Source organism: Hesperophylax consimilis, chromosome 29 (assembly GCF_061612785.1).
Source record: "Hesperophylax consimilis isolate HC1 chromosome 29, BYU_Hcon_1.0, whole genome shotgun sequence".
NCBI lineage: Eukaryota > Metazoa > Arthropoda > Insecta > Trichoptera > Limnephilidae > Hesperophylax > Hesperophylax consimilis.
Window position 1 is genome coordinate 1563003 of NC_142864.1, and position 17055 is coordinate 1580057.

The 17055-nt window shown below is 35.8% G+C and overlaps 1 protein-coding gene across 3 annotated transcripts in view; it reads left to right on the top strand.

Annotated features, from left to right (window-relative positions):
* The window catches only part of ci (transcriptional activator cubitus interruptus), a 216204-nt gene extending 201486 nt beyond the window's left edge, over positions 1-14718 (top strand). For all 3 annotated transcript variants that reach the window (XM_089649155.1, XM_089649156.1, XM_089649157.1), the window contains exons 10-19: positions 236-400; positions 2013-2273; positions 2628-2729; positions 3347-3444; positions 5664-5855; positions 6384-6533; positions 8825-8897; positions 9875-9991; positions 10528-10695; positions 11401-14718. In XM_089649155.1, the coding sequence (XP_089505281.1) occupies positions 236-400; positions 2013-2273; positions 2628-2729; positions 3347-3444; positions 5664-5855; positions 6384-6533; positions 8825-8897; positions 9875-9991; positions 10528-10695; positions 11401-13980 (3906 nt within the window). In that variant the 3' untranslated portion in view covers positions 13981-14718. The remainder of the gene's footprint in view (positions 1-235; positions 401-2012; positions 2274-2627; positions 2730-3346; positions 3445-5663; positions 5856-6383; positions 6534-8824; positions 8898-9874; positions 9992-10527; positions 10696-11400) is intronic.
* The last annotated feature ends 2337 nt before the right edge of the window (positions 14719-17055 follow it).

Here is a 17055-nt window from a genome sequence, read left to right on the forward strand (position 1 = left end):
TGGACTATTACCCTTTTGGGGTATTAGCCTTCAGGGAACCTAAACAAAGAGGGACTTCCGATGGGAAAACTGGGAGTCTCACGAGACCTGGAATCATACCCAAAGGAACGAGGTGAAATAGGAGATAGCATAATAGGCCCGCGGTCTGAGTGCTCAGAGAAATTATCGCAACACGCTGGTGGTGCACCTTACCCTTCTGTTCAATCCCATGTAACACTTGTCTATCTATTTTCAGTTTGAAGGTTGCTGCAAGGCATACTCACGCCTGGAAAACCTCAAGACCCACCTGCGTAGCCACACGGGGGAGAAGCCGTACACCTGCGAGTACCCTGGCTGCTCCAAGGCCTTCTCTAATGCCAGCGATCGCGCCAAACACCAAAACAGGACGCATAGTAATGAGGTAACACAGCAATAATCCTATCGAAATTTTAAAAACTTTCTATGTTGAGCTATATCCTTCTTTGCCTCAACTGGGATTTTAAATTAATAATTTTTTTCACAATAAAACCATGTATCAACCATTAGTTTAGTATTTTTTGTTGTTGGATATTTTGAAAAATCATTCTGTAAGGAAGAAAGCAGTCAATTCTTCGGTCAACAAAATGTAACGGTAATATCAGTTTGTATTAGAACTCTTGGATTTTTTTCACCTCCGTGCATACATTACCCAATACGAATAGGAATAAACTATAATGTGATAAATAATATACACAAACAAATGTCAGTTTTTCATTTTACATGCTTGCCGTGTGTGGAACAATGGTTGTTTTTCAATTGGACAGTTCGGAAAAAGTTTGGAATAATTCTTTATGTTGTTATCGATGTAGAGTGAAGTAGAAGAATGAAACAAAACAAAAAGCGTAATAGATCATCGTTTAATAGAATCGCAAGTCTAAATTTCTCACCACGGAACCACCATACTCTTAGCTTCGCACCCAGGTGAGTGGTTTATTTATGGTACTCAGTATCTTTGGATAGTGCGGACGGGCGTTTCAAACTAATTTTATTTAACAAATAATCATAAGCAATAATTAGTCGCCTGAAATATCAATACAAATTGAAAATATCTCCCGAGTAATAATAAATGCCGCCAACGGGAATTGAACCCGCGCCTTCTGATGTCCGGTGAGATGCTCTGAACCACTGAGCTATGTCGGCTTATTTCCAACCCGCCAAATAATTCAATATGTACTAGTACCTCAATCAACAATTACTGCTTATTACATTTATGAATGTGTGGGACTGCACTAACCTCCCCACATACCGGAATAAACTCTTTTATTATTATATTTTTTCACCTGTAAACAACCAACTTTATGTTTGTAGGAAAGGCTTTGTGAGTGCTACATTTCCCACTAGATGGCGTCGAGACATATTATATCTACATTTGTTGATGAAATATTTTGACTTGTCAAATATTATTATTATTTTTTTAATGATAATTTTATTTACTTTAATGTTATGCACAACTATATCAAAACGTAACCCTTTAAAAATAATTTGCGGTAAGTACATGGATTGTGTAGTTATTTCCAATTTACCTTATTAACATAATATGTATTTTGACATGCCTACCTACAAATTGATTTAGATAGAATATCAAATAAAGATTTGATATTCATCATTTTTTAGATATTCTATTATTTTTCACAATATCAAATAATTAATAAAGATTAGTCACACATTTTTTTCAAATGACCTACCACGCCTGAATCCTTAGAGCCGCCTCTATTAATAACGCAAACAATTTTACATGCTTTTTTGCATCTCAAGAGCTGCTCAACATAGTGGGTAGCGGCAGTTTTATTCTTGCTGACGAACTGCCATGTGCACGAGCGGTGAGAGAAATAGACGGGGGACGAGAGGCACATTTATGGGAGAAAAATTACAACAATATTACCCCCAAGTACAGCGGTTTTGTATGTATGTTTAAATGTTGAAAACACTCGAGTTGAAATTTTTTTTTTTCTTTTAAAATTTTTTATAATACATCTAATGTTCTTTTCTTCCAGAAACCTTACGTTTGCAAGGCCCCCGGCTGCACCAAGCGCTACACGGACCCCTCGTCCCTCCGCAAGCACGTGAAGACTGTGCACGGGGCAGAGTTCTACGCGAACAAGAAGCACAAGGGGGGCAGCAGGGAGGAGGAGTCGGAGGGGGGGAGTGTGGGTGCGGGAGGTGGCAGCCCGCGCTGGGAGAGTGCCGCGGGAGCATCGCGATCGAGCGCCAGCGTCAAGTCGGAGTCTGATCATGCCATGTCGCCGCATACTCAGGTAAATGTAACTGTAAATCTATATTATTAGGCGTTGTTTGTAATGTGCAATGTATTATTAATATTATCAAACATACTAATTTCCGTTGTCTGTGATGTGCGTTAGTTATTCCTCCGTGAAATCTAGTTCAATGAACTCAAATTTGCTTTAGTATCATTTTCAAAATTGGAACTGATGATTTGAAAAATTATTCAGACAAGTGATAAAGTGAATATTTTTAATAGAAAATTATTTTAATTGCCATTTTCAAAATTGGAACTGATTTGTCGTGAATTCAGACTATCCCATGGTTTTCACTTATATACTATTTGATAATTGATTTGAAAATGAAACTGACTATTATTTTCCTTCCAGTTATCTCGGCAGTGTGGTGATGATCTTGACTTCAATTCTCCCGGCTTGGCAGGACATTTCGTGGAAGAAGCCAGCGCTCCCTACTTCCAAATGGAAGGAGAGGTAACAATACACTATAATTAATACATATATTATTATTTTTTGTATCAATTTTGTTTTTCAAATTTGCCTACTCATTGGCATTATATACTCTCAGTATCGCCGTGGTGGAATACCATCTCAGAATTGAAACTTGCTTGAAATGCCTTTAGCCATGTTTGGTGACTAGATCTGAATAGCCAGGTAAACCCACCTTTACTATTCCCGATCTCCTTCCCTTCTCCACTACTTTCAGTCTACAACATACCCCATATGCCAACATGCCTGTGTTCACATAAAATATTAAACATTTATGAAACAGTGAATCCAATTACATTTGACAAAAACATACATCCATATATATATATATATAATTAAAAATGTTAATGTTCCTGTTGTTCGAAATTCCTGTTGTTGTTAAAACAGCGCCATCTGTTGGACAATCATGCTTTTTTGAAAAACAGCGCCACCTGTTGAACATAAAATCAACACGCGCTATTGTTTCTCTATCTGCACAGAGAGACTGAGCCACAGCAATGCTTAGCTGGTTGTGCTAGTAGATAATAGAAACAAGGGAAGCGTTGTTTTCTTTGCTGAGCTTTTCTTTATATTACTAATTATGTATTATCTTTTACTTGTAGGTGGTGGAAGAAGAAGTACTGCTGGGAGAAATGGGTGAACTTCCCTTGATGTTGAGGGCCATGGTTGCCATCGGAGAAAGACCAGGTCCTCCTCACAGGTAAATAAATATCTATAATTACTACAAACCTACTTTAGAAGACTAGATTGAATATAAGAGGTCAAAAATGCTAGACGGGCTAATCTATCCATTCTGAAAGACCTGTGTCCAAAATAGGCTATCAACTTTACTGTCGGCCTAAAACATATCCTAAGATACTTTGACACATTGCTCTCCAAAATGAGAACTCCAACCTGCAGAAATTCATGGTAACTGGCAAAGTGGAGAGCAGGAGTAGCAGATGAAGATCGCTGAAGCGTTGGATCTAGTACCACTGGTGGCTCTCTGAGCGGCACAGGACCGTGAGGAGTGAAGGAATATGGTTCATCAGGGCTACTAGAGTGGGAGTAGTGGGTGCACAGAGTTTTCAATCAGGGCAGGCAGTATTAGCCATTTACTGGACATTATATCAAAATATCTTATTTTTTTCAACCGCACATTTGCATGAAAGAAAGCCAACATAATACGATTTTTATTTCATCATCGTCAGTACCGATTACCATAATAATAATAATACCTGGATGACTTTTATAGCGCCGTTTTTGTGCAAAAACACCTCAAGGGCGCTGTACAAACTTATAATACATTTCTACAGTGTTATTACTTAACTATTTATGGAGAAAATATACAGTACAATACTTACCTGGTAGGTCACTTGAGATTAACACTTAATTAACATTATCTAATTGTTTATTGGCGAAATTTAGATACAGGATTTAGGACTTAATTGAAAAATTGAATATAACTGGACTTTCTCTTAGGATTAGTATATTTAATTTAAGTGTACGACAGCTTAAAAAGGTAAGTTTTTAGTTTAGACCTGAATTCTGTTGGACTTGTTATGGATCTTAGTTCCGGAGGGAGTTTATTCCAATCCTTCGGCCCAGATACTCCGAAAGTGATCACCAAACTTAGTATTTGGCTTGCGCATAGGTTCTATCAGTCTGCCTACAGCTGCTGATGTTGCTGATCTATGCGTTGACTGCCTCAGACCAGTGTTTTCCGGGAAGCATAGTTCAGAGATGTAGGGTGGGGCCATTTCATTGATGGATTTAAACACCATCCAGCACAGTTTGTACTGGATTCTTTCAGGGCACTTGAGCCAGTGAAGGTTACGAAGGTGTTCTGAAATGTGCGAATATTTTGAAACCCCAGTTATGAGCCGTGCTGCTGCATTAAACACTGATTGAAGTTTGTCAATGTGATATTTTGAAAGGCTGGCATAAATGCCGTTGCAGTAATCGAGACGTGAGACTACGTACGAGTTGATAAGTAGTTTTGTTGCTTTTGAAGGAAGTTTTCTTCGGACAGACTTGAGTTGTCTTAGGTGAAAAAAACCGGTGCTTATAGTCCTATTTATTTGACTTTTAAACGAAAAGTCTGAATCTAAATTGACACCGAGAAGTTTGACTGTTGTTTTTGGGATGGGACCATGGGTATCAACTTCTTGATCACCGGATGAAGAAGTTGATACCCAGCATTTCAGATAAGAAGGCTGATGGATATAACCAGGGATAGTACCCGAAGTATCCAAATTTTCAATTTTTCAATTTTAGGAACAACTTAATGAAATAAACCTCATGTAATCGCAATAGACGAATCGAGAGTGGACTGTAAAATATTAATTGTGAACTTGGAAGTTGACACAACCATGGTTGGAGATGGTGAATGTGGAGTAAGGAAGGAATCCAAATTACCCCTTTGATGTTCTTCAAAGATGTTGATGGTTGGTTTCACTCACAGGAGATATGATTTATTTCATGCACAAGCTTCCATAACATCCAGATTAGATACGAAAGACACTGAGGGAACTGAATATGTTCACTGCACAGGCCTTCTACCCTGAGTTGATATCAATAACAGCACTGATTACAAAAATATGTTCATCAAACAGGCTTCATCAATAAACTGCTTTGACAGTCACTTTTATTGTTGTAAAGTGTCACACAAACACGTGGGTAAAGTCAAATAATAATAGGTATGTGTAAGTAAATAGGATGGGAAAATGCAAGGACAATGTTAAAGGAAGATTAATAGTTGCGTCAACACCTCAAATTGTGATATTTAATCTTTGAAGACAATATTAGAGACTCTTATACAAAAATTTAAAACAGAAAAATTTTATCTTATGGTTATGACTTGGTACTCTTATTTTCATGCTAAAAACTAATGAAACTATCAATTATTCATTGTCTATTAATATTTTGTTTTATTTACAGGTTTGGTTCCAAAATGGGAGTGGCAGGTGGAGGTCGTTTCATAGGTCCGACGGGCGGGCGCGCCATGCCGGGCTCGCTCCGGAGGATGGAGATGGATCGCCACGTCACGGAGCTGTCCAACATGCCGTCGGAGCAGGCCGTCCCTCGCCGTGATAGCGGCATCTCTACGGCCAGCAGTCTCTTTGGACCAAGGTGAGTGTTAATATTGGATATTTGATTGTTCTATTTCTCAGGATACCATGAACCAATCTCTTACTGTATTTTTACTTATAGAAACAGAAATACTGCGTTTTTACTTGTCAACAGCTGTGAAATTGTGATAACATGAAAAGAAAAACAATGTAATATTTTTTTTATACAAAAGATGAGTAATATGAAATTGTCTTACATAAAACATAATAATAATAATATTTCGATGATTTGTAAAGTGCAGTTTTTGTGCCAAATCACCTCAAGGGCGCTATACAAATATATAATACATTTCTACATGTTATTACTAAAATAGACTAGTTAAACTATTATCAATTTATGTCTAACAGATTGTCCAGTGGCGGTTTGTGACTTTTGAGTGTTCTAGAGTGCTAATATTAATAATATGGCATAATTGGTGTTGTGAAGCCTGAAACGTATGAAGATTGATGAACGTGATGCTACAAACTTTGATAAATTACTACATTTTCATAATTTTTAAAGAAAATTGATTGGAATTCCTTATTGCAGATCATCGGATGTGTCACGTAAGAGCAGCCAGGCGTCCATGGCGTCCAGCAATTTGCGTAACGCAGGGGGTGGCCTTGCAACGGCGCAATCGCACCACGTACAGGCTCCCTCCAGCTTCTACGATCCTATCTCCCCTGGGAGCAGCAGAAGGTAACCATTATTGTTATTAACTTGGAGTAATTTCATTGGAATTTGATAGATTTGCCAGCTGTACAAATATCAAGTATGTCGAACAATCGTATTTAGAAGTCACCTCTGGGATGGAGCCTCAAAATACTTGATAAATCTTATTGATTCTGTGCAAATGAGGGCAGTCCGTCTGATTGACAATTCATTATTAACAGACCAATTGCTATCTCTAATGCACAGACGCAATGTGAGTATGCTGTACAGGTATTTTAGTGGAGCCTGCTCTAAGGAGCTAGCAGCATTGATAACCCGTGCACCGGTGCACGTACGCGTAATTCGACACACACAGAAAGAATACCCGTTCACAGTTGAAGTTAGCTTCGTGAGAATGGATCATTTCTTCCACTTACTTTTGTGTAAGTCGGGTCGCACGCGGATCCAACTACCGGCATTTGTTTTTCCTCTTCATATAATCCAGGTGCCTCCAAGTCTCACTTTAATAAATCCCTTTCTACATCTCCTACCTTAACCCGACTTACAATGCTATCTACTCAGAATATTCTCATTTCTGAGCACAAACTGCCCCCTGTTGTGTATCATGTTTTAGTTTTAATGTTCTTGTTTTGGTTTCCATGTTAACTCCTCAAAATGACAATTTAACACACCTTTAAAAGATGATAAAAAGTGATGAAAATGTTGTTGGGAAGTGAGTTAGCTTCACAGATGCACTCATAGAGGGCAGTGCAAAGAGCTTGCTTGGAAGTCCGCAAGATGGCAGCTAGTAGTCAGTAGTCGCCAGGGCCAGTTAGGCTACCTCCAGACAAACATGGTGTTTGCAGATCTCGTTTAGCCAGCTCCTAGTTAAGTCGACTATCGAAGTCACTATTGTAATACGTGAAGTATTTGAATAAATCCCTGATTTAACAAAAAGAACTTAAAATCTCCTTCCACGACGAATTGGAGAACTGTTTGTGGGAACACAACACCTATTTAACCTAGTTTTTGTTTCATCACTTCATAACACTTTTTATAGGTGTGTTGAATTTTCATTTTGATGAGTTATCCGGATTTTGTCCTATGCTATAATAGCACTGTTGCTGTTATTCTTTATTTTGTCGTCGCTTTGTATAAACTGTACATTTTGCGTTACATTACTAGATCTGTATTGGGTAAGGCGCAATGTAGAAATCATTTTAAGAACATGACCACTAATACTAAATTACTATTTTTAAATATGTTATAGTAAAGCGCACTTGAAGTGAAATGACACTAAACTGCGCTATATAAATGCTATGTTATTATTATAATGCTGCCCTACCAGTGGCGATATAGTTCCCTTGTCTTTACACTGTACAGACAAGGGTGCCTTGTGAGGTATTACATAATTTTATTTAAAAAAAAATAATATCTTAAACAAAAATCAACTTGTAAAAAATTAAGTTTTTACTATAAAACATCCATTATCAAATGTCTTTTACAAAGTTAACTGAGGATTCAACCCTCCTACCATGACATATTCTTTTTACACTCCTCTATTCGTTCATTCGTCTATAAGCCCTAACCATCTAAGCATCCCTTTCTTAACCTTACTTACATCAGCCTTACATTCTTTGCAAATCTCAACGTTTCTCACACAGTCATACATACAGGGTTTTCCAATAAGAGGTGTTATTTTAACATTCAATCGTAAAAGATCAATGGTTTCATTGCTTGTGTGGCACGTAGCGCCGTCTTGTTGAAAGTAAACGTTGTCCAGATCAATACCATCCAATTCCGGTTATAAAAAATCAATAATCATCTCTCGATAGCGCAATCCATTCACCGTAACTGTTGCTCCAGCCTCATTTTCGAAAAAGTAAGGTCCAATGACTCTGCCGGACCATAAACCGCATCAAACAGTCACACGTTGAGGATAGAGAGGCTTTTCAACAATAACTCTTGGGTTTTCCGAGCCCCAGATGCGACAATTTTGCTTGTTGACGAAGCCACCGAGGTGGAAATGGGCCTCATCACTCAAGATGATTTGCATTTGATTCACTCAAGTGAATTTTAATAATTTCAATGCATTGTTGAAGCGTGTATTGTTCCATTTTTATTAATGGCGTAGTTTCTACTTGTCAAATGTCAAAAAATGACAGCTTTAAAAGTAACATCTACCGTAATAGCGGGCTATTCAAAATAACACCTCTTATTGGAAAAGCCTGTAGTTTTATTTTATACATTCTGCTCAGGAATCTAATTTCTACAGCGTTCAGTCCTCATTGACACTCTTGACTTTTCACTTCCTATAATAATTGTATGTTTTATTTCAGATCCAGCCAAGTGTCGGCTGCCTACGCTCCGGCACCTCCTTCACATTTAACGGCTGCTACTCTATTGGCGCAGGTAAACTAAAACATCATATTTATTGGCCAAGTCTATCAAAGTCCTGTTTTAACTGGGACCACTCAAGCGTTTTGTCACAAGTTTGTAACAAAAATTCAGTTTATTGCTTTCACCAAAATATTCAACTAATTGCTGATCATAGTGCTTCTTTGAAATTAGCTCAAATTTTTATTTTTTATTTATCTATTCACTTTCATACTGTTTATAGGTATCCATATTGACATTGGGTGCAAGTAATACAGATAGATATTCCATATATAAAACATGGTAGTAGAAGGAAATATGATATGCAACTGTATACACATGATTGAGGCTTAGGTAGTTATGTTCTGTGAACACCTCACTAGGAGAACCTGTGCCGAGGTGTTGTTATTCTGCCGTCATAGGTGGAAACACAATATCCTCCTTGGGAGTCCCCACCGTAGTTCCACCCATGGTGGCAGTATTTTACATTATAGAAGTTAGAAGCTGTGTTGACATGTTCATCATAATATTATATGGACACAATGCAGTAATTTAAATGCATGTTATATTATTATATTAAAACATATTCAACAAGCAACTACAAATACAACATTTTGGCATAAAAGCTCCCTTTACTACGATACTAAACTCCACAAAAAATCCAAGTCTTACTCAAAACTCACAACAATATTTTAACATTTAAATCTCAAATTAAATTCTGGATTCAAAACTTAGGGTGATCAGAAATAGAAAATGTATTGACACCATATATAGACTGAAACCAAAACTACTCAAATGCAATAAAAAACATTAATTAATAAATTTATAATTACTTTGCATTATTCATGATAACTAATTTTAACGATATGTATATGAAATCCTCAGCATGGGAGATACCAGTGAGGATATCATTATCTCTATTTGTCAAACAAAGAAAGAAAGATAATTTAACATTAATTATAATTGTTATATACCCATGTGTCCCTTTCCTAATGTCATGTGTTATATTTTAGAGTCTACAAGAGCTGGCTAATGGTGCGGAAGGAACTCTCCTGACGGCAGATCAGATTAAGGAGGAAGCGCGGAGACTGTCGGGCCAGTCCAACATCAGCAATGAAGAGGACACTAAGGTATACATTTACAAATTTACCTTATACTATCATCAGGTGAGATTTGGCCTCATCCTCAATCCTCTGCACTGACTGTTGGTTTTCTGTAAGGAGTGTGTGTGCAGTAACCTCCCAAACAATAGCTAAGATACTTTGATACACTGCTCTCCAAACTGAGAACTCCAATCTACAAAAATTCATGGTAACTAGCAAAGTGGAGCGCAAGAGTAGCAGATGAAGATCACTGAAGCTTTGGATCTAGTACAACTGGTGTATTATGCAAGCTACTTAAGACACCACAAAATTAATCGTACATACCTAAAATTAAATACCAAATCAGACTTTGTTTGATTGAATGCAGAAATAGAACACTTCTTTTTTATCTAAATAATTGACAATAAATATATAAACAGGTTTGATAGTTTTATTTGACTGATTAAATAAAACACGGCCAAAGCCGTTTCAAGCGATGTTTCAATTCTGAATGGTGGTCTTACACCAGGGCGATACTGAGAGTATCTTCCACTCTGAAGACATGCATTTTTTTGTTTTTTCAGGGTAATTTCGATACACTACCCGACCTACCTCAGCTGCCCCAGGAGTCAGGCCCTAAACCCCCGGCCCCCGCCCCACCGAAAGGGAGCTCCAACCCCGCCCCCAACTCCAACACGGTGGTCACCACGGCACAGATACACCATCCCAACCAGGAGGTGCAACTTGAAGAGGTAACAAACAAATACATTCGCCGTCCTTCCTACTTATTCATCATCCGTACCTAACCTAATCTAATCCAGCCTAACCCAACCAAACCATCTCAACCTAACCCGACCTAATCTAACCTAACCTAACTCAATCCAACCTAACCCAACTTAACCCAACCAAACCATCTCAACCTAACTTAATATAATGCAAAACAACCAAACTTGAAGATGTATCAAACATACATTTGCCAGTCTTTGACAAAACATAACCCAACCTAACCTAACCTAACCTAACATAACTCAACCCAACCCAACCTAACCCAACTTAACCCAACCTAACCCAACCAAACCATCTCAACCTAACTTAACATAACGCAACGCAACCAAAGGAGGTAACAAACATACATTTGCCAGTCCTTGACAAAACAGAACAGTGACAACAGAGAACATTGAAGAAAAGTGAAGAAAAAGAACAAACATTAAATCATAAAGGAACCTAACCCAAACTTACCTATCCTAATCTATTATTTTGTCATGTCGTTACTGTTTTTTTTTTTAACCAGTTACCTCTTTTTTTGCAAGACATCAATTCAGAAATTCAAGTATTGTCATTCATAATCAGGGAATGTTTGTCTTAAAAAAGGAGAATTTGAAAATAAAGTGATGCACCTGGGGTGAAACTATTAGTTAACGATGTACAACCAGCTAATATATATATATTTTTTACAGGTTGCGGAGGGCGAAATGGTTGAGAACAAATTGGTTATTCCCGACGAGATGATGCAATACCTTAACCAATCCATTCTCGGCATTGAGGCAACAGAACTGCCACAGGCCGACCACCGTGCCACCAACACGACCAACACTGAGGACGTCAAACACAAACCAAACACCACCGAAACACAAGAGACGGAACACAAAGAAGTTGACCGAGAAAAGGAAGCTAAAAAGAAAGAAAGCAAAGAAGCAGGAGATGAAACAACAGCTGCAAACGATGATAAAGTTGCAACTGCCACTAAAGAAACTAAGACTGATGGGAAAGATGAAGATTCAAGTAAAAATAAAGACAAAAAGAAAGAAGCCAAAAAGGATGAAGGAGTCTTTAAAGAACCTCTACCAACTGTGTCTAAAGACTCTAAAGCTAATAAAGAGGTCAAAGTCAAAGATGTTCTGGCTATGTCCATCGGTGCAGAGCATAAAAACAATGAAGAGACAGCCATGTCTGTGTCTTTGGGAGATTCAGGACTCAACGCTTTGGAGAAGCTGAAGAAAGCGGCTGATGCTCAAAAAGGAAATGAGACTTATCCAATGATGCCTCCAAATGGTGGCCAAGTTAAATGCCAGAACCAGAATTTGATGAGTTCCCAAGGTAGGATGACTCAAATGGGACCACCAAATGGATATAATGCCTACGGAATGAACCAGAATCAATCGAGTCATAATATTCAAGCTATGCAAAACATGATTGCAGGTCAAAACATGCAAATGCAGCATAATGCAATGATGCAGCAGCAAATGGCCATGATGAACAATCACCAAGCAATGATGAATAGGAACAGCATGATGATCAACCAACAAAAGCAAATGAACCCTTATCAAAACATGGTGATGAGTCCTCAACAACAACACATGATGCAACAAGGCATGCCCAGTCCTCAACAGAACATGATGATGAATCAAACCATGATGAGTCCTCATAATAACGGAAACATGAATGTGATGAGTCCTCATAATAATGGAAACATGAATGTGATGAGTCCTCAAAATAATATGAATATGAATGTTATGAGTCCTCATTCCAACATGAGCGTAATGAGCCCACACTCGAACATGAATGTTATGAGTCCCCAAGCCAACATGAACATGAATGTTATGAGTCCTCAAAATAACAGTATGAACGTTATGAGTCCCCAGCATAATATGAACATGAATGTGATGAGTCCTCATAATAACGTGAACATGAACGTTATGAGTCCGCAAAATAACATGAATATGAATGTAATGAGTCCTCAAACTAACAACATGAACGTTATGAGTCCTCAAAGTAACATGAACATGAATGTTATCAGTCCACAGATGCCTCGTAATGTGATGAGTCCCCCGAGCAATATGAACGTTATGAGTCCTCAAAACATCAACATGAACGTCAGGAGTCCTCAAGTTAACACAAATGTCATGGGACAAAATAACATGAGCATTATGAGTCCCCAGAATAACAACATGAACGTGATGAGTCCTCCAGGTAACAGCAACGTTATGAGTCCTCCAGGCATTTCAAGCGATATAAATATCTTACCAACCAAAAAAATGGCAAACCAAACGAACCCAAAGACTCCACAACCAAACATGCAACAATACATGAACCCTCCTAATCAGATTGCTCAAAATTGCAACGTTCCTTATCCAAATGGACCAATGGCATCACAGCTTGCGATGCACAATCGATTAATGCAATACCAAATGCAGAATTCAACAAATCCTGGACTTCCAAAATCTGCCGCGTCATCAATGAGCATCGATCAAAGCATCGGAAGTAACGCCAACCTGAGATCACATCACGAATCAATGCATCAATACTCAAACATGACGTTGTGCGAACGTCATTATCAAGATTGCCGCGGCGCGTCTGTGCAACAAACAACAAACGTCAACAATTCGCAAACATTTGCAAACAACCAACTTACACGCGGGAATTACTCCAATTTGCCGCAGCAAAATACGAATTTGCAACAGAGCGCGAAGAACCCACCCCAGCCCCAAGATGGTAATAATTGCAATAACGAAAAGAATCCCGCGAATAATTACAATGCAAACTTCTGCGGCGGCAATCAGTGGGATTATCAACGTCAAAATAATGTTTATCAGAATTATAACCAGTATGAGATGGTTTATCAGAATCAACAGCGTTTTGCCGATGGGGATAACGGTAATATTACACGTATTACTTGTCCTCAAACGCGCACGGAAAATACGCCCTGTCAAGAACGGAATGATGGCGTTAACACCAATGGAAATACCATTAATGAGAATGCTAATGCTAATAACGAGCTCGTTCCCAATGGGGACGATGTGCAAGTTTGGGATATATCGCAGTCTCAAGGAAGCCCCGCACGTAATGGTGCTAGACAAGAAGCGTATCGAAGAACTTTGGCGTACGTTCAGTCGTGCCAAGGTTGGACGAATCCTGAAACAGTTTCGAGTAGTACGCATCCATTGTGTAGCAGCAATTCTAACATGGTTGTCAATGATTTAAACACTTCGCTTTCTTCTTTTTATGAAGAAAATCAATTTCTACAGATGATTCAGTGAAGATATAAATGTTAAATTTTTTAAGAAAAATAAAATTGCAGACTTTTAACCCATAGACAACCGCTGTTGCATAATATGGCAAATTTTTTGACAGTTTTCTTTAATGAGAATGATGTTATGTAAATGGTGTTGTTTAATGTTTTGGGAGACTTAAATAGCCATGACAAGCTTTTAAGTCACCCCTTTGATTGGTGTCCTATCGCAAAGTGAATTTAATTAATTTTGATTTTATGTTTTTTTCTTAAAAATGATGGAAAATTACATTTGACAGCATAATATTTCTATCTAGACAATATTTTAAAATGTGCATTTTATCTTTATATTTGACATGATTAATGTTTTAAAAGCAATTTAAAATTATTATATTTAAATAATTGCATTTCATAAGTTGTTTACAGAATTTATTGATAAAATATTTATTGAAATAAAATAAGCTCCAGGGTTTTTTCAACAATTTTATAGTATAAATAAAATATTTTCTCCCAAATATACTGTTTCTATGATGTTAGAGATTTTTCGTATTTGAAATACAATTGTGCCTTTTGGAAATTATCGTAATAATAACTAATGGTTCTATTTTACTTAATTTTAAATTATTAATATTTTACTGCGATTGTAAATAAAATATATTAAATTTGTACATTTATTTTCATAAATTAAGATAAATTCTTAAAATATTTTTTTTTATGGATTTAAAAAAATATAACATTAGCACCCTCAACAATTTATATTTTTGCTCTTCTCATGGTTGAAAGGTTGTGAATTTTCAAAACTATTTAATTTTACCTTTTTTTTCAGTTTTGAATTTTTTTTAATTTTTTTTTTTAATTTTGAATTTTGCAGTTTTTCTAATACAAAAAATACACAAGTATAAATATATATATTTTATGTCCAATAAATTTTTCATAATGCAACGTCTGAGTTTTAATATTAAATTTAATTTGTTGAATAATGGAAAAATTGAGATTAATCTCTTTTTAATTATATGTATTAAATTGCATTTATTTCCATGAAAATAAATGCATTATCAAATTCGTATAAATTCAAGAGAAATATTGAAATTATAATTATTATGACTTAATTTTTAAATATATTTACTTTTGCCTAAAACTTAGGTCGAATAGTATAAGTTTTGTCGCAATAATTTTGAATAGGTTACGCATTAAATGTATCTAGTTTATTATTTTTAAATTAGTTTTTATTATTGAAAATGATGTGATCTCACTACGCACAATTTACAAGTAATGTCATAAACTGATAACTTTTTTATCCGCCATTTTGAATTATGCAAAATAAGTGTTGTCATTTACCTACAGTAAAAATAAAATGGCGTCTGCATTTAACCAACAAAATACAAATTCAATATTTTTAAGAATATGCCATGGAGATTACTAGCTGTAAGTAATATTACTTAATTGTTAAAATACATTTATAAAAAACAGTCTGGAATTTGCTACAAGCAAATATTGCATTTAATTTTTTTTTATGTTTCAGAGTCAGTATAATTTTATTTTACTCATTGTGCCAACATGTTTGTATGTTTTTAATACTGAGGCATTTTTAACCCTTTGAACTTCAACGTGTCATATAAATGACGTATCAAATATGGCACATGTGCAGTTGAAGGGTTAACTGTCAGAATATAATAGTTGTGATAAACGTTGGCCATTTAAATGTAACCTTTCTTTTTGAAGAACCAAGTCCATTTTAATGCAATATTAAAACAAGTTTGCTCATTTCAAATAAATAATGATCCGTTTAGAATGTAAGATAATATATATGTCATCTTTTAGTTGTTCCATACATTTTAATGTTCCATTGTGATTTACTAGACAAAATTTATTCGCTATTGTGTTCAGTTTTTTTGCGCTACTTTATTGCTATTAGTTCTTTTTAGTTGCACTTTTATTGCTATCTCATTTCGTATTGTTGTTATGTTCCATATAAGTTACTTCTTGTTATTACTTCACAATCATTGTTAGTGTTATTAATATTCCTTTCATGATTACTTAATTGTATTTTTCTATTTCATTTAATTTTCTACTTTTTTCAATTGTGTTCCTTTTTTCTTATACAACGAGTGTTACTAAAATGAACCCAATTTTCTGTTTACGTTGAATTATTTTGATCTCTGGGATAAATTGTTTCATTGCAATTCACAATAATATGTTTTTATAAAATATTATTGGTTCAATTTAATAACTGTTTTTTTTTTCTAAATGATATTAAGAGTAAAAATCTGAAAGAATAGATATTTTATTTAGTTACTTGTACTTCTTCATACATAGCCAGATAAATATGTATATTTTATGATTTTTTTCCAGCTTTGTTGCATTTTTATTGTTTATTTTTTTTGCAATTTTTCAATTTTTTCACAATTTTTTTTTTGTGCTTTTAAAATATTTTTTTGCAATTTACACAAAAGTTTATCAGAATATTAAACTCATAATTGAGGCGGTCAGCGCACTGGTGTCTTAATCCATAAACAATGCTCTTTTCAATTAAGAAATAATTGGAAAAGGCTAGGTAAACCAAAAAAAAACTATAAATTCCAATAGTATTTTTCAACTTTTACTCAAAATTATAATATTTTTTAAAATCTCAATTCAATATTTTTGGGATTACCATTTCTGCATTAACCACCTCAATTGTACTGATTTCTTATTAAAAATATATTATATTAAAAAAGTCTTATAATTGTTAGTATGTATCTAATTGAATTTTGAGTACAAATTTTGATTTGACGCACTGGGATACAATAAAGTAGATGAGTCCTCAAAAAAACAATACGACTGGGCGCTTTTATAATTCCTATGGCTACAGTGCGGCAACAGCACTAAAAAGCATGAAATGTAATTTCCTTATAACAATAATGCTGCAGCATCTTCTTACACACTAAATAATAGTGTGTAAGAAAGAGATATTGAAAATGAAACAAACAATGTATGTGCATCTGCTTTCCCCAAAGGAAAAATAATATACAAACCCAATAAAAGTAATATCCAAAGTCAAAATGAATGTACAAAGTCAACACTGCAATTGCATCACTATGTATCGTGCTTGGGCACAATTCCT